Source organism: Lissotriton helveticus, chromosome 4_1 (genome assembly GCF_964261635.1).
Source record: "Lissotriton helveticus chromosome 4_1, aLisHel1.1, whole genome shotgun sequence".
NCBI classification, from domain to species: Eukaryota; Metazoa; Chordata; class Amphibia; order Caudata; family Salamandridae; genus Lissotriton; species Lissotriton helveticus.
The window spans coordinates 212499352-212518433 of NC_136063.1; the positions used below are offsets into that span (position 1 = coordinate 212499352).

General features: G+C 45.2%; 1 protein-coding gene across 1 annotated transcript in view; it reads left to right on the top strand.

Annotated features, from left to right (window-relative positions):
* Window positions 1-19082, top strand: part of COL22A1 (collagen type XXII alpha 1 chain) — a 1057215-nt gene that overhangs the window by 931898 nt on the left and 106235 nt on the right. The window contains exons 37-40 of the mRNA XM_078686128.1: window positions 6460-6537; window positions 13854-13889; window positions 14614-14667; window positions 18976-19020. Coding sequence (XP_078542254.1) covers window positions 6460-6537; window positions 13854-13889; window positions 14614-14667; window positions 18976-19020 — 213 coding nt within the window. The remainder of the gene's footprint in view (window positions 1-6459; window positions 6538-13853; window positions 13890-14613; window positions 14668-18975; window positions 19021-19082) is intronic.

Here is a 19082-nt window from a genome sequence, read left to right on the forward strand (position 1 = left end):
GAAATGCCAGAAACTGGTCCCCGGTAGCTTGTCTCCTTTCTGGTGAAGAATTGGCTTGGTAGTTTGGTCTGCCCTGTTCCCATGATGCACTGGGCCAGGGACAGACTAATTTGCAAATAGCCAGGTTCTGAGCTGGGATGGGGCAGTGAGCTAAATAACGGTGATGGATCAAGCCCTGATCTTTGGATTGGGTAAGAGTGGTCTGCTTAATTCAGACACTCTGTTCATCACCACCCCCTTTTCTGAATCGCTGGAGGAGAGATGGCAGCCCCGGGTAGTCGCTCCCCAATATGGCTTGCTCAGGAAGAGTCGGCACAAGACCCACTGTGAGGCTGGTTCCGGGATCCTTTGGATGATGGACTTGCACCTGGGTGGTGGGGTATCGTTTGGTGTCCCCATGGACACATTGTATGGGTACGATACCCGTAGGTGTACCAAGGGGGCGGTCTAGGTCCTGAGGTCGGAGCACGCTTTGTCGGCACCCGCTATCAGCAAGTGCCATGACTCGTTGTCCCTCAATGGACACAGGGCAGTGGAAAGGGGGAGGTGAGGTCCCCGGAGTGGCGCACACATAGTTCCTCGCGAAGCCGATCTCCATCGGCTCCTCCTTCTGGGGACACATGCGGGCTATGTGTCCGAAACCCCCACAGGAATAACACTGGGGTCCTGGGTTGGGGGGTCGAAACAGGACCGGTGCTGGAAAAACAGGAGGTGGGTCTGTTCTTCGGGGCAACGGGGGTCTTGGAGGACGAGGAGCCATTGCGTTGTGGGGTCGGTGTGGTTGTTCCTCCTTGCCCCTTTGATGCTCTTGGGCTTTGCTGAAGGCACAGGCGATTTCAATGGCCGTCTCCAGGGTGAGGTGGGAATGTTGCCTTACCCACCGTTGGGTTGCCGGATATAGGGAGTTCAAGAACTGTTCGAGATATATTTTCTCAAGGATGTCTTCTTTGGTGGCGGCCTCTGGATCAAGATTAAGCAAGATCTTTAATTCGAAAGGAGAGAGCCCGGGGGTTCTCTTGGGGCCTCTCTCTCGCTTGCCTCAGTTTCACCCTATAGGTGTCATCATCTATACCAAGACGTTCCAGGATGCATTTCTTTATGTCCGCATACGGGGTGTTTCCCTGCACGTTGGCCTGTTGATAGGCGGCCTGCAGGTCTCCGGTGAGAAGAGGTCCGAGGTATTGGCCCCATCGGTCCACCGGCCAGTTGGCGGCCTGGGCCAACCTCTCGAAGTTGGTGAAGAAGTAGTCTGCATCCTCTCCAGGAACGCACTGCTGTAGGACTACTGAAGGGAGTGTGGTCACGGGTCTTTGTTGTCCCAGGGCGTCGGTCAGTTTCCCCATTGCTTGTTCATGGGCGACCCCCTGGCCTTTAAGGACGTCGTGAAGCTGTCCCCTGTCATCTTCCGCGGTCTTCAAATACTGCTCCATCAGTTTCCCAAACTGTTCTTGCGATTCCGCCATTTTTCTCACCACGGCCTCCATGCTTCCGGCAGATCCCACTTCTGACACCAGTTGTGAGGGTGAGCGGACAGCAGGCCGGAAAAGCAGGCAAGGAGGCCGGATATAGTGGGCTATGCTGGTTTTTATTAAGGGTTATGACAATGAAATATGAGCGGGAACGTGAGAACAAAGTCTTTGTTCTCGGGTCCGGGTTCTGCGTCGGGCTTGGCTCCGGTTCCTGGCTGCCGGGTCTTCTGGCGGGTCCGACGTCGGGGAGGAACCTCGGAGGTAAGTGAGAGAAACAAAAGACCTGTTAGTCCCACCGGGGTTCTCAGGAGAACCCTGTCACCGTCACCCGGGACGTGCGGGAGAGAAAGGAGTGACTGTGAGGAGGGGAGGAATCGGAAGGGGGAGGACAAGGCGAGAGCGTGTCAGGTAAGGGTGTGAGGGGGGGGAGGATACTTACAAACGTGAGGGTGCTTTACAATCTCTACAGTGATCTTACGACTATGTACGTGCCTAGAAGGGAGATATTTACACGGGATCTATCAGGAGCACCTAGCGAGCTCTGAGGGGGATTACGGTTACTCACACGGTCCGCCGTGACTCTCCGCTGAGTCACGGCCGCTCTCCAGCCACCTCCTCGGGTCTCCACCAGTCCTCCGTCCACACGTCTTCTTCGGTCTCCTCTTCTCCTTCCACGGCTCCAGTTCGAGTGTCCTGCCACGATACTCCAACGACGTTCTGGTTCCAGGTCTCGGCTTTTCCCTGTTCTGACGCTGCCACGGGGGTGGTACTTCCGGGGTCAGAGGGTTGTCCTTACTCCGGTCGTAGGCCTCTGATTGGCTCCTGCAAGAGAGAGGAGGGCGGGATTCCGTTGGTCACGGGAGGTTCGCCTTCTCCTGTTGCTGTCATCGGGAAACGTTCGCGGGGAGGCAGTCCCGGCGGAACGGAAGGTAATGCAGGTGGAGGTGGGCGTTTTCGGGGTAGGGGCCCCCGGGTCACCGCCTCACAATGGGCTACTTACCATTGGGGTCACTACACCCACATATGAACACTTTCAATAGGGAGTGGGCATAACCCTGTCCCAAAGGTCCTAATTCCATCAAAAACAAGATTGTGTAACCCTTCTTCAATGGAGCGCATCAGGCAGCCCACCTTAGAGGTGTGAATAACCTGGTGGTGCACCACGCCTACCTGCGTAGCTAATTTTCCACCTGTCCTAGTGCCAAGTGGGCATCAGGGCAGAGGGTGGCATCTCCCAGGTCTGGTGGAAACCAGGGTCATATATCAAAGGCGGTATGCAAATTTATTAGCAAACACAAAAAGATGATGGACGGAGTACTAAAACATTTCAACCACTCAACCCCAGTCAAAATATCTGGGTTGAATCCATTGTTCTTTTGCTCACTATGCCACCCCAGTTTAGATCCAGCGTATGTTATGTTATGTTATGTTATTACAATTTTTATAGCGCACTACTACCCTTAGGTGCCTAGGCACTAATGGACCCATACTATACAGAGAGCTTAGTTTTTGAATAGCCATGTTTTTAGGTTTTTCCTGAAATCTATCAGAGACGGTATCTTCCTAAGGGTAAGCGGGCGAGAGTTCCAGTGCCTAATGGTGCTATGACTTAAACTCCTCCCCTCTTTGGATCAAACAAGGGAGTTTAGAACCGTCTTTCTAGTGCTTTCTGGAACAAATGGAAGAATTTTATGCACTGTTCTGATGGTGAGAAATGCAGAAGACACTCCTTAGAAACTTGTGCTTTAAAATTCAGCTTCTCATCTATTATGACCCCCACATTTTTAGCTTTCATTACCGGTGTGGGAGGGGGCCCAAGGTGCTTGGCCACCAGACTGGTGACCAAAGGGGGGCCAGTTTTCCAAAAAGCACCACCTCGGTTTTACTTGAATTGAGCTTCAAGCAGTGTTTGCTCATCCAAGGACTCAAGGACATCATGCATTCGTGCAGATTGTTAGCATGATCGACCTCCTTATCAATGGTTGAAATAACCAATTGAGTATTGTCTGTGTACGAGGTCGGAAGTAGATTAAAACTTCTGATCAGGGGTGCTAGTTTGGACACATATATATTAAAAAGTGTAGGGCTCAAAAAGGAGCTCTGTGGCACCCCACATGGCAGCGTAAAAGGTGTGAATTTAAAATCGCCCAGTTGCACTGTCTGAGACCTATCTGCTAAAAAGTACAAATGCAAATGCAGCGGACTAGTCAAGGAGGATCAGGGCTGCTGATCCCCCGCCATCTAGTGCGGCACGAATCACCTCTGTGGTCCTAATTAAGGCTGTTTCAGTACTATGGCATGTACGGAAGCCAAATTGGCTATGGTCTAGAACATCATTATCAAGAAAGTATGTGGAAAGTTCCGTATTAAGAATTTTCTCAAATATTTTAGCAGGCAGTGGTAGACTTGCATTTGGCCTATAGTTGGCCGGATCCTTTGCATCAAGATTGTGTTTTTTCATAATAGCAATATACAAGCCTGTTTCCACAATGTAAGGAAGGTACCTTGTAAAAGCATTTGGTTAAAAATGCCAGATAACTGAGGGCTAATGATGTTGTGAGTAATGTTATGCAATAACCTAGGAGGGCAAGGGTCATCCGGAGAACTAGAATTAGTTTTTAGAAGAAGGGTGGCAACCTGCTCTGGGGAAGTAGCAGTAAAGTTTATTAAGGGTGTTATGGCTTTAACTCCCTGATCTAGGTCAGCATTTTGAAGGATATGTATGGCAAATTTGTCGAAGATCTGATCTACCTTTGTTTTTAATTTCTGGGCCAATAGATTGCAAAAATCTTGAGTACATTTCACATTTCTATCCTTTATAGTAGTAGTCATATGATGGAAAAAAGTTCTTTACTGGAGTTTCCCGCCATTTCTATTTTCTGCGTCTAAAAATGACTCTGCTCCGTAATGCTTTCTAATAATCGTCTGCTAGCATAAGCTTATATTGTTCTTTTTCAGCTGCATCATAGTTTTTCCGCCATGATCTTTCTTGTCTCCTGCAGGCTTGTTTGTCTAGTCTTAGGGCTTCAGTGAACCATGGGGCCGAAGGATTTTTTCTATTTTTATTAACCTCGGTCATAGGGGCTAGTCTGTTAAAGTTAAGTTCTAGCCAAGACGTATAACCTCTCGCTGATCCATCTGCTTCCAACTCAGGGACAGGAATACATTGGATTAGCTGGGTTTGTAAATCAGTCTTAACCCTCCTCCTCATGGGAACAGTCCAGCCCGAACTGCCAGGCCAGGTCCTCCCTGGACCCGAAACAAGCATCCTGGGACCGGTTTCGGGGTTTCGCCCCTCATCAGCCAGGCCAGATTGAATCCAGTGGCGCAGCGAGAAAGGGACCAATGTCGGGGCATGCGCTTGACCACTTAGGGCCAACATAGCAAACACAACAAGATGATGGACGGAGTGCTGAAACGTTTTAACCACCCAGCCCCAGTCAAGAGATCTGGTTTGAATCCATTGTTCTTTTGCTCACTATGTGACTGATTTGTACTCCGTCCATCATCTTGTTGTGTTTGCTATGTTTGTCCTAAAAAACTGATTACACTAATGATCCACAGAAGCTCAGTACATTGCCACCACTGCTTTTTGTAATTCACCCAAGGAATGGATGGACAGTGGTCCTATTCCCACCACAAGGACACACGTGGTCTGCTCCATCAGGTTTCAGCATTGGTTCTTCACTGCACACTACCAGAGACTGGACTATGGCTCGGCCCACACATTATATGAGATTGATGCCAGGGCAAAAATAAAAAGTAAAAATGCCAGTTTCAAAAGCAGTCGGGCACTCAGAGAGGGGGGCACACTTGTGGACCAAGCAGGGGGCATTTCAATTCCCACAGCTGTGCATACTCAATGTGATTGTCAGTCCTTAACATTATTTGAATGTCATGTGGGTACGTAAAAATATGAATCCAAATAATTTAATAATTTGGATCAGAAGAGATAGTGGAGGAACGTTAAGGTTGAACAATACAGGCGATAAACTACACCATGAATCTGGGGAGTACAACCATCACTATAGGACATTATTTAGGAACTTTTGGGGTATATTATCAAGGGGTTTATCTCCGCTTTTTTGGCTTTAAAAGCCAAGAAAGCGGAGATAAAATTATCTCCCTATTACCAAGCTGTCGCTAACACCAGTTAGTGACAGCTAATAGGAGATAGCGACCATCTTGGGCCCCGCTTTGCATGTCAGTGATATTTATCACTAATGAAATGCAAAGTGGGCGTGCCAAGATGTTAGCGACTGGAAACAGTCGCTAACATCGCTATCTCCTATTACCAACTATTGGAGATATTCGCGCTAAGCGCGAATATCTCCAAAAGCTAACACCTGCCCTGAGCAGTTCTTCACCATGTTATCCAATGGGAGGTGGATAACATGGCTAAGAGCATTTGCTCGATAATGCATGAATATCGCTGACTTTTCAGCGATATTCATGCATTGCGGCCGTTTTTTATCGCATTTGCGATAAACCTTGCTAATAGCAAGGTTTATCTGCGATAAAAATCGCCGATGTGCGGCGATAATTTTTGTCTCTAAACAAGTTAGAGACAAAAATTATCGCTAGTTGTTGGTAATATGCCCCTTTGTTCCGCTCCACTTAAAACGCATTTTTATTAAGTCTGTTAATTATACAGCAGTTGGCAAATGCTGAAAAAATCATAAATATTCAGAAAATAGTTCCCCGACCAGCAGTGGCAGGGCACATTTTCACTAACTAATGCGGGGCACTAAAGATGCTACAACTTTTCTTCTTTCCCTAAGCGAAATATCATTTTACATTTGTGAGCTTAATGATATTCACAAAACAGGTCTGGTCTACATAGGCCCTGATCTGCACAGAAAATACACTTAACTGAAAATAGCTACTGTCTTTTGGCCTTGTAAAAAAAATACCATTGGATTTTTTTTGTAAGTGTGTCTTCTTTGCACCTCTTTCCAGAACTTACTTTTGATTGTTTTTGTCTTTGAAGGGGGACAGAGGGTCTCCTGGACTTCCTGGGCAAACTGGAGATCAAGGCCCAAAAGGATTTGGAGTTGCGGGACCCCCAGTAAGTATTCCCAGTAAATGTTTTCTACTCCTTAAAGACATTACTTGCTGTAGGAGGCTTTTAGCTTTGTCTGTATCAAAGAACTGGAAATAGTGAAAAGAAATCACTTACATTACTCTATCTAAAAACTATAGTAACCAAAGTGATCCTAACATAATGCAATCCTGGCATGATCATATGCACAACACACTCGAAATATTAATTTCATCAATTTTTATAAATTTGGGCTTCAATTTTTCAGAAATCCTGATTCAGGATCAAACTGGGATTTGTCCCAAATCAGAATTTCAAGATGCTCAAAACCATCACACCAGTGCATTTCATGCTTCTGAATTAGAAAGAAACTGCCCTGTTACCTGTTGCAGAACTCGGATAGATGCAATAATTCCCTATCTGGTAAATATTTGACTATGTAGAATCACTATTTACCAGGTGCAGTAACACAGGACTAAATAATGAGTTTGTTTATTGTTCCTACCCTTAAAATGATGAGAACTTCCAGGCTTCTTCAACGAGTAGCTCGTAAGCTCCTGGTAGCCCTCCAGTGAGTACTCTCTTGAGTGCATCCCAGGCTACTATATTAGAAGCTTATGCTTGGTTGATCTAAACTATGTATACTTAAAAAGTGTGTATTCAAGATAAAAAAGTGTCTGTTTTCAGAACTCATAAGCCAAAGTTTGGACCTAAAAGGTTGAATTTCAAAATATATTTAAAACTCATACTTGAGCGATAAATCATGCCCCGTTGGGGAGATTTTGGGGCAGATTTACAATAACTGGAGCATCCCTGCATATCAGCAGGGATGTGCCAGTTATTGTGCGCTGCAGTTCCGCCACCCTGGATGCACCGCATTTACAATGTGGCGCACCTTGGGGCAAAAACGCATCTGTGTCGTAAAAGCAACGCATTGCTGGAGTTGCGTCGCAAGCGCGCCGCAGCTCCAGCAATGCTCTGGGGGGCCCTATCTCCATAATGCTGCATCAATCCTTATGCCTGCTTCAAGCAGGCGCTGGGTTTTGACGCAGCATGGACCCAAACGCCTGATTGTAGATTTCACTCAGCCACTTTTAGGAGGCGTTCCTGCGCCGGAACGCCCCCCTGCCATGGAACACCTCCTTGTGGCACAGGGTTGTACAACGTGACGCATCTGGGAGATGCGTCATGTTGTAAATAACCCGCACCATGGCGCATCTTTTGCGCCGCCTCTGCGTCACAAAAGTGACACAGCGGCGGCGTAAAAGAGGAGCAAGGGGCTTGTAAATCTGCCCCGTATTACTCATATTGTTACCGTGGTACCAGTGGTATTGAGGCTATGGCTGTTAGGTATTATCCATATAGAGGCTTTCAACACTGATGTAGCCTTTTCTACGTCACTGCTGTCAACCCTGCCTGATTGATAAACTGAGGTACTTTCTGCATGGGGTGGCCACTAATGTAATCCTCTTTATTGTGGCCACCATGATGCCACTAATAATATTTGTAGCTTGGGATGATTTCTACAGAACATAAGTGGATCTAAGTAAAGAAAAGGTTGGAGACCCCAATTTAAGCAATACCGGTCCTACCTTACACATAGTCGAATATTAGCATGACATGTTAATGACATGTTTTAGGTGTAGTGGTTCCTTTAAGCCAGGTACTCAATCTAATGATCCTTCCGAACACACACACACATACGCACGCAAGCAAGCTCGCGTGCACGCACACACGCATGCTCTCTCCAAGGAGTGTCATGCTATTACAGCTTATCCCATCCTTATCTGAACAACTGCGTGGACTCTTACGGTCTGTAATAATGTTTCCTTTTACTGTAAACCGAGTACACTATGATGAATGAGAGTAATTACACATTGTCATGGTATGATAAATGACACCACCAGAAAACATCTCGGGTTTGTTACTGTAGCTTTCATTACAGGGGTTTCTGCAATACATCACCCTTGGCTAATCCTTTACTAAGCATTCCATTGTGACTTTTGGCTTCCCTCCGGTTGCTTAAAGGCTGATTGCCTAGCAGGTTACCTGCAGCTAAAGTTTGTTTTTACTTTGTTACCTCTTGATTTACATCTACATCTAAAAGTTGGCGGTGGCACCAGTGTGACCCTGAAATTCCAAGGATGAGTTGAATGCAGTATCTCAAGCAGTTTAATAAGGATTCTGTATTCTACAATGCCAAGTTGTAGCACCTGTTACCAGCTCATCAGTGCCTACTGAGAAGGACATAGACCCAACATGGAGCATTTGGTGGTTCACACAGATTGCATATGCATTGCAATGAATGAACATGTACTTCCTCCTATTTTTTCCTGACCTGTTGTCGTTGGCTTTAGGACTCTGGGCACTTTACCACTGCTAATCAGTGCTAAAGTGCATATGCTGTCTGTCTAAATTGTTACTATGATTGGTTATCTATGATTGGCATATTTGATTTACTGATAAGGCCCTAGTAAAGTGCACCAAGTGTGCCAGGGCCTGTAAATCAAATGCTGCTATTGGGCCTGCAGCACTGATTTTGCTCCCCACATGAGTAGCTCTGAAAATGTAACTCAGATCTGCCACCACAGTGCCTGTGCGCAGTTTGTTAACTGCCACGTCGACTTGGCAAGGGCACCCACTTGCCAGGCCCTAACTTTCCCTTTTCTTACATGTATGACACCCCTTTAGTAGGTCCAGTGTACACCCCTGGGCAGGGTGCAGTGTCTGTGGTAGGTGTAACAAGTCCTAATAGTGAAATACTGCCAATTTCGTTTTCACTATTGCAAGGCTACCTGTTCCTATAGGATATAATGGGGATTTAGCTTATAACATCTTATACACATAACTACCCCTGCGAACAAGGTAGGAAAATAAAGTTTAGTATGGCTGAACTCAGAATATTAAAATTCATTTTTTAGCAATGGTAATTTTTACATATAACACAGCCTAATATATTATTCCTGTTCACAAAGCTGGGGTGTGCTGTTTGCTCACCAACTGATTACAGAACACATGTGTAATTTAAAATGTGACATATATAGTAAAAGCTTGCATGGAACATTTTCAGTTTGCAAGGGGTGGTGAAATAACCTGACTAATCAAGGCAGGGCACAATTTGCAAGCCCATGTGATTGGCTGCAAATGCTGGGATAGAGTGTGTAAGAGACAGCAGACCTCCATCCTTGCATTTACATTACCAAATTATAAACTTTAAAAATAAAAAAAAGGCCCATGTATAATAAATGTATAGGAGCTGCCTTTAAAAATAAGTAATTTCCATTTGGGATGCTTTGTGGGAGCAGGCAGTAGTCCACTGATCCACTGCCCCTTCGTTCTGAACCTGCAATGAAAATCCCCGCTGAGGAATCTGTCCCATCGGTAGAGCTGCAACTATGTGAATTAGTTACCACCCCAAGTCAACAATTGCAACTGATAAATGGTTTGCAATTACAATTGCTTTCTCAAACCATTGATACATTCCATTGCAAATTCCAAATCAGAGGAGAATGCCTATTTATGGCCTCCTCCTATTTGTTGTTGGTACTGGATTGCAAAAGCCCTTGGCTCTTAAAATGGCTTAAATCTTGATATATTTTAAAATGATGTTATGTGGTTGCAAACGATTTGCTGGAATTGCAGGCTTAATGATGACTGCAACAGACCTTTGAGTTCGAGGCCCTCACTTAGGTGTGTAAGGAACACCCTGCACCTAGGTGTATATGGAACACTCTTCTGCTAGCTTCACCTAGGTGTGTATGGAAAACCCTGCTACTGGCTTCGCCTAGGTGTGTAGGGAATGGGAAACAACCTTTACATTGCGGATATTACACCACAATACCTTCACAACCACGCTATGCCGTTAATACGCAAGTCATTATATCGACTTGCAGTAGATGGCGCTCTAACGTAAGGAATAGAATAGTATAGTTTACTTGCCTACTGTTGCGTAGGCTGGAGTTGGAAAAGTAAATGATACATTCCTAATGTTACAGCACCATCTACTGCAAGTCGATGTAATGACTTGAACAGTTATGGCATTGCGTGGTAACAACGCGGTCGTTGTAATGACCGCGTTGTGAAGGCACGCAATGTAATGGCTCGCGTAGTAAAGAGTCATATTCAGAACGTCATGCTGCTAGCTTCACCTACATGTGTAGGGAGCACCCTGCTGCTAGCTTCACCTAGTTGTGTAGGAAACACCATGCTGCTAGCTTTACCTAGGTGTGTAGGAAACACCCTGATGCTAGCTTTACTTAGGTGTGTAGTGAACATCATGGTGCTAGCCTCCCCTAGGTGTGTATGGAACGCCCTGCTGCTAGCTTCACCTATGTGTGTAGGGAACACCCTGCTGCTTTCATTTATGTTTGTAGGGAATGCCCTGCTGCTAGCTTCCCCTAGGTGCGTAGGAAACACCATGCTGCTAGCTTCACCTAGGTGTGTATGTAATGCCCTGCTGCTAGCTTCATCTATGTGTGTGGTGAACACCCCACTGCTAGCTTCACCTAGGTGTGTACAGAACACCCTGCTGCTAGCTTCACCTAGGTGTGAATGGAACACCCTGCTGTCAGCTTCACCTAGGTGTGTAAGGAACACCCTGCTGCTAGCATCACCTAGGTGTGTGAGGAAAAACCTGCTACTAGCTTCACCTAGGTGTGTAGGGAACACCTTGCTGCCAGCTTCACCTAGGTGTGTAGGGAACGCCCTGCTGCTAGCTTCACCTAGGTGTGTAGGGGACACCCTGCTGCCAGCTTCACCTAGGTGTGTAGGGGACACCATGCTGCTAGCTTCACCTACGTGTTTAGGGAGCACTCTGCTGCTAACTTTACCTAGGTGTGTAGTTAACACCCTGCTGCTAGCTTCAACTATGTGTGTATGGAATGCCCTGCTGCTAGCTTCACCTATGTGTGTAGGGAACACCCTGCTGCTTTCACATAGGTGTGTAGGGAAAGCCCTGCTACTAGCTTCAGCTAGGTGTGTATGGAACACCCTGCAGCAGGCTTGTAAATCCCCCGAGTGACTAGGTTATGTTATGTTATATGAGATTTAGAACGCGTAAAATTACTCATGAGTATCCTGGCGCGATAAGGGCTACAGTCATGCAGATGGAAAAAGATTTAGAAAGCCGTCTTGAAAAGATAAGTTTTGAGAAGTTTCTTAAAACAGCGTAGGTCCTGGATGTGGCGCAGCGAGACAAGAAGGCCGCTCCATAGAGTGGCTACTTTGACTGCAAGTGACTGCCCCCCAGCCTAGAGCGGCGAAAGCGGGGAGTGGCCATCAGAAGGTGAGAGACAGATCGTAGGGAGCGTCGGGGGGTGTTTAAAGGACACCAGTTTCTTAATATATGAGGATCTTAAATCGTGCAGCGCCTTGTGAGCAGAGCCTTGAACTGCACCCGCTGGACAACAGGCAGCCAGTGAAGGTCACAGAAGTGTGATCTGATGCTCGATCTCTTGTAGATGTTAAATAAGAGTCTGGCCGCCGCGTTCTGGATCAATTGCAGTTTATTCACCAGATATCCAGGAATGCCAAGGAAAAGCGCATTGGCATAATCCAAGCAGGATAGGATAAGTGCCCGAGCCACGATTTCCTTCGCCAGCTGGGGCAGCAGAGGGAAGAATCTGCTCAGTGACTTAAGCATACCAAAGCAGGCACCCGTTAGTCTATGCCCAAAAAGGACTCATGGTGGCTACACCACATTTAATAAAATGACAAATTCATGTAGTTTTACAACACAAGACGATCACAATCATGATCTATCATGAAATGCATGGATCATTGCGATCAACGTCTAGAACCAGAATTTATTAAATGTGTATTTACTTAAAAATGTCATAGAGGCAGGAACGCCAGCATTTTAAAAGAATTACTGAAAAAGTCACACTTAAATACAAAGTCTTGAAAAAATGCAAAATTGTCTTTTAGATAAAATATTTCGGATGAACAAGACGACGCTAATTCCAGAAGCTTGTTAAATTGAAAAACTCACTTGAAGGACGCCATGAAAGTCTGTTTTCTACAACTGACTGAATTGGCAACAACCAATTGCTTTATATTCAGGGGCAGATTCACAAGCCCCATGCGCCACATTTACGTCGCCGTTGCGTCACTCCTGTGACGCAGCGGCAGCGAAACCATGCGCCACATTGCGCATGGTTTTGCTGCCAGACACATCTGGGAGCTGCATCACGTTGTAAAACTCTGCGCCACATGAAACCTGCGTTAGGTTTCATGTGGGCGTTCCGGCTCAGGGTGGGCGTTCCATCGCAGGGACGCCTCGTAAAAGTGACTCAGTGAAATCTACAAGATTTCACTGAGTCACTTTTACATCCATGCTGGGTCAAAACCCTGCGCCTGCTTGAAGCAGGCGTAAGGCGTGACGCAGCATGTTAGGTATGGGCAGCCCCAGAGCATTGTTGGAGCCGCGTCGAGCTTGCGACACGACTCCAGCAATGTGCTGCCCGTAAGCCCCAGGATGTAAAATGCATCGCCCTATCCTTGCGACACAGTGCGCCACATTGTAAATGCGGCACATTTTCGGTGGCACAGGGAGGGAATTGCGTGTCGCATCTTTTCTGGCGCATCCCTGCTGATTTGCAGAGATGCGCCAGAACTCGTAAATCTGCCCCTCAGTGCTTAATTTGTTAAGCAATACGTGCCAGGGCTCTCGTTAGGAGGCCGCTGCAGCTCGCACCACCCATAGCCCGTGCCAACGCTGCTAATGACAGTAGCTACACAACTACTAACCATCACACTGCTAAAGTGTGACTATTCAGACTGTTCGAGGACTCCAAAGATATAAGCATGGCTTGGGAGGTAGGTATTAGTTGCTTTTTGCTTTTGACTTGAAATAATAAAAACTAAGAGTTCATGTGTGTTTGTGTAATTGTGAGTAATTTAGTACAACAATCCTGCACCTAGCGACTGCGAACGGCTACTGCTGTTTGAGTTCTGTTGCATTCTTCATGTAAAGTACAGCCTCGTGTCCGATATGGGTGCGGGAGTGTATGTTGTGCTATGCAATTGCAACATAGGTTGGGTTACGCTCCTCACATAGGTGTGTGTAATTTTGCGTGTTCAGGCTACTGATTATTACACAATTTATGCCCTCCATAAAATCACAAAAACATTGTGGTGCTTAATCGTCACTTGAAAACTGGTGCAAAACATGTTTTGAGCTAATACAGTATATTCAAAATGTATTTAGCAAAGTTTCCTATGTATAATGCAGAATAATTTGTATATATTTCTTAATGTAAATGGTTACTAACTAAGGACTGCCATTTAAGCACTTCTTCAATCAAGCAGCTAATACTTAATTCCTTTTTGTGTGTCCTTTTCAGGGCCCTGTTGGACCATCAGGAGAGAAAGGAATACCAGTAAGTGCCTAGTGAGACCATCATCAGTGCTCTTTCTTCTGATGTTATGAAATGTATGGATTGTGTTTCACTCATGGAGAAGAGCAAATGTAGATACCATTGCTCCCTTGCAGAATATCATATACAGCTAGTACTGCATTATTGGTGAAAAGCAGATATAGAAAGTGTGGTATCCTTGGATTAAAGCAGATATAGTGTTGCATCCTCAGAGAAGAGAATATATAGAAAGTGTTATATCTTTGGGTAAAAGTAGGTATAGAGATTGCTGCGCCTTTGTTAAAGAGCAGATATAGATAGGGTTGTACTCTTAGGCAAGAGCATTTCTTGATATTGTCATAACATTGAAGAAGAGTAGCTCTAAATAGTATTATATTCTTGGAACAGTGCAGAGGCAAACAGTGATGCATCCTTCATTAAAAGCAGATATAAATATTGTTGTATCCTTGGAAACCAGAATTTATGAACCGCACTCTTGGAGATAAGCTAATTGAGAAATGTTGACTAATGGCTAGCGTAATGAAAGGTGTAAAATGTGAATGCTTTTCTTGTTGTTCATCAAACGTTCAAAACATAACATATTTAACTAACATTCACCTACATTCTCCTGCAAACTACAAGATTAGGTTTGCTTGAAACATCTATGAATTGGAATGGAAATTGAATGTTTTCATATTCTTGCAATTTCCTATATTTGAATGGCTTAATCTTTCTGTTTCTTTTCTAGGGACAAAGAGGACCGCCTGGTATTACAGGGCCACAGGGCCCACCAGGACAGGATGTAAGTAATGACATATATGTTTTTGATTCTCCTACACAATGTCTACAAATGTTTACATGTAGCCAAACAGGTTTGCCATTGTCCATAAGCCATGTGATTTAGGATGCATATCAAAGTATGCCCATATATTAAATTAGAGGGCACCAAAATGAGATGTGATGTTGCAAATCTTTTAGATGTTTTGACACCACTCACTACCAACTGCTGTGATCTGCCAAGTGCAATGTAGATCCAAGTATCTGCAACAGAGAGGTGACCTTTTATAAAAATAGAAAGAATTGAAATCAGATTAAAAGTGTAGATGAAAAAGTAGCCATTTAATGGGTCATATTTCCTGTGTCTCCACAGCACAGAATATGCAAAGGCTTATGGTGCTATCACCATCAGATGAGATGGAGCATGAAGTTAAAATCCAATTTTCATGAACACTTGCAGATGTTTCACACAAAATTTAACTTAACTGTATCATAAAAGAACACAAATGAAGTAACATTTGCTAAAAGACAAAATGTATGAAAAACATGTAAGCAACAAATGAAGTCTGAGCCACTCTGATCATTACCATGAGGCAAGTGGCTTTGGTGAGGAGAGCTTGTGGCTTCAACTGTCAAAATGATACCTCCTGTGGGTGAATGGAGAGGAAGAAAACACAATTTTCTTGTAGTGAAAAAGACAGTGGAATTACACCACTCTGTCCAAAACATAGCTGCAGTATTAGTTATGGGCATTTCTTACATGATCTCCATATGAAAGACAACCTGACTGGTTTAAACTCTGCATCATGTTTGTCCTGTCTGTGGCATTTTTTCGATCTATGTCATAACAGAAAACCCACCTTTGAACGTCACATGTGGTGTAGGATGTCTGCATGAGAGGGGAGTTCGTTCACAAGGCCTTAGAAGAGACAGTTGACATGAAAGACCACTTTGAAGTTAGAAAACTTCCTGAGTCAATAATAATGGGCCTTTCTACATAGAAAAGGAAACGCCTCCCTGCACCCTGTTCATTGTCTCTGCTTAGGGGGGCAGTTTTCAAATCTATTTCACATCTCAACACACTGGCTGGTGAGCTAATGCAAATTAGCCTCTAAGGGCTGCAGGCAAAGTAAATGTACATTTCTAAACATTAACTTTCCAATATTGTTAGACCTGTCATCCTTAGGGTGTCTTCCCCCAACCTTTTCTTGTTTACCTCCACTTTTTGATGCATCTTTTTTTGGCCTTAGGACTTTTACCATGTCTAACAAGTGCTAAAGTGCATGCACCTCTCCCCTAAAACATGGTGACATTGGTATTTACCTGATGGGCAGATTTAGTTTACTTATAAGTTCCTTGTAAAGTGGTATACCATACACTCAGGGCCTGTAATCTAAATGCTACTAGTGGGCCTGCAGCACTGATTGTGCCACCCATACAAGTAGCCTTTCCACCTATCTCAGGCCTGCCATTGCAATGCCTGTGTGCTCAGTTTACTGCCACTTCGACTTGGCATTCAACACCAGTTGGCAAGCCTTAAACTCCCCATTTATTACACAGAGGCCACACCAAGGTAAGCCCTACGTAGCCCCAAGGCAGGGTGTTGTGTAAGGAAAAGGCAGGATATGTTGTTTTAAGTTTTACATAACTAGTAGTGACAAACAGCTAAAATTGTTTTCACTACTGTGAGGCTTACTGCTCTCATGGGTTATCATCGGAAATTGCGTAAACGCTTTAAAGGTCTATTTCCTGATTAGAAAGGAGTAGCCAAATCATGTTTCATATCTTTGGAATGATAATGATAAATCCTCTTTAGAGGTTAAGCTGGATTTGACATTACTATTTTGGAAAGGACACATTTAGAAAGTGGACATTTCTCTGCTATAAACCTTGGTCTATGTGCCTGCAGTCTGTCTCCAATACACATTTGGGCTGGGTGACAGCTACATTTTGTGCATTCCTTTTAGACAGTCACAAATACATGAAGGTGAGTCTCATCTGCATTCTGTGCACTAATCTGCATTCGTCTGCATTCTGATGGCACTACCTAGGCAGGTAGGAATTTGAGGGGCTGACACACTTAAAAGGTAGTGTTGTGTCCACATGCAAAGCACTGATTCACCCCCTCCCCCACACACAGTTAGCCTGGCAGAAAGGACTGGGCTAAAATGGATCTGTGTGCACTTCAAGGAACTCGTTGGAATTCACCTCCTCCATCAAAGACACTTTTGGGTATAATTACTGGGGCTCTAACCCTACCAAATCAGTACACTGCTGGACCTGAGAAGAACTCTGCTGGAGTAAAGACTGGTGTGCTGTGAGGATTGCCACCTTGCCTTGACCGGCTGCTCTGAGGAACTGCTTCTCTGCTTTGCTGAACTGCCCTGCTGCCTGCTGTTCTCCGCCCTGCTGAGGACAAGAATTGGACTCCTCTCATTTGAACCCAGAATCACTCCAAGGGCTTACCTCCTGTTTTCTGAAGACAGAAAAGACTTCCTGCAATACTGCTAGTGCTTCTGCACTCTTACCCTTGCCTGAGGTGCACTCTACAGTCCTGGGCCACAGAAGTGGGTTCTACAGCTGATTTCTGCAAAAACAGATGTTTTGCCCCAACTGCTTGAGAAATTCTGCCACATCGCCCTTCAACGCCAAAGCAGAGGTTGCTCAACGACACCGGATCCACAGACTGCACGGCTCATCAAAGACGCTCTGTACGACTCGATGGCAATGCTTTGCATTTACTTCAACGAAGCTTGATGACGATGCGGGACCCCCTTTGCACAACTTGATGATGATGCAGTAGCCTCTCGACGTCCACACTTTCTCCAGTCAAGGTATTTCTTCAGTAGGACCTGTCTGGGTCCTGTTGCCAGCCTGCCGTCCTTCCCGGTGATTCAAAAAGGGGGTGGTGATGGACAGAGTATCTGAATTAAGCAGAACACTCCTACCCAGTCAAAAGATCAGGGCTTGATCCATCACCGTTTTTTAGCTCACTGCACCATCCCAGTTCAGAACCTTGCTATATGCAAATTAGTCTGTCCCTGGCCCAGTGCATCATGGGAACAGGGCAGACCAAACTACCAAGCAAATTCTTCACTGGAAAGGAAACAAGCTTCCGGGGAACGGTTTCTGGCATTACAGCCGTCTTCGGCCTGGCTTGCTTGAATCCTGATGATGCAGTGAGCAAGGGACTCACATCTGAGCATACCCTTCCACACTTGTGGTGGCCAAAACAATTTAAAAAGGGGGTGGTGATGGACAGAGTATCTGAATTAAGCAGAACACTCCTACCCAGTCAAAAGATCAGGGCTTGATCCATCACCGTTTTTTAGCTCACTGCACCATCCCAGTTCAGAACCTGGCTATATGCAAATTAGTCTGTCCCTGTCCCAGTGCATCATGGGAACAGGACAGACCAAACTACCAAGCCAATTCTTCACTGGAAAGGAAACAAGCTTCCGGGGACCGCTTTCTGGCATTACAGCCGTCTTCGGCCCGGCTTGCTTGAATCCTGATAATGCAGTGAGCAAGGGACTCACATCTGAGCATACCCTTCCACATTTGTGGTGGCCAAAACGATTCAAAAAGGGGGTGGTGATGGACAGAGTATCTGAATTAAGCAGAACACTCCTACTCAGTCAAAAGATCAGGGCTTGATCCATCACCGTTTTTTAGCTCACTGCACCATCCCAGTTCAGAACCTGGCTATATGCAAATTAGTCTGTCCCTGGCCCAGTGCATCATGGGAACAGGGCAGACCAAACTACCAAGCCAATTCTTCACTGGAAAGGAAACAAGCTTCCAGGGACCGGTTTCTGGCATTACAGCCGTCTTCGGCCCGGCTTGCTTGAATCCTGATGATGCAGTGAGCAAGGGACTCACATCTGTGCATACCCTTCCACACTTGTGGTGGCCAAAACGATTCAAAAAGGGGGTGGTGATGGACAGAGTATCTGAATTAAGCAGAACACTCCTACCCAGTCAAAAGATCAGGGCCTTTCTGGTGAGCCTGAACTTTAGATTTGTAACATTCCCCTCGTGACCTCAAGTAACCTTTAGATGGCTAGTAACTTCTGAGCACCATTTTTGAATTAATTCTTTAAAAATTAGTTTCTAATGACGGGATGTTTGCCATTTTATTGTTGTTTTACTCAGCTAAATATTTTCTATTTTTCTAAACTGTGAAGTTAAAAATATTATATGTATACTTACTATAACAATATAGTGGGAGTTGATATTGTGGAAATCCCATTGCCATAGGTCGTATTAAAACCTCAATACATTAGTGAATTGTATTAACATCTGTGTTTCATTTTTCATGTTTCTTTTGCAGGGCTTCCCTGGTTCTTCTGGAGAGAGAGGACCCCCTGGAGCTCCGGTTTGTTATGTCTTTTTTTAGAACTTTACTATCTTTGATACAGGTTATAAGCGGATGTAAAA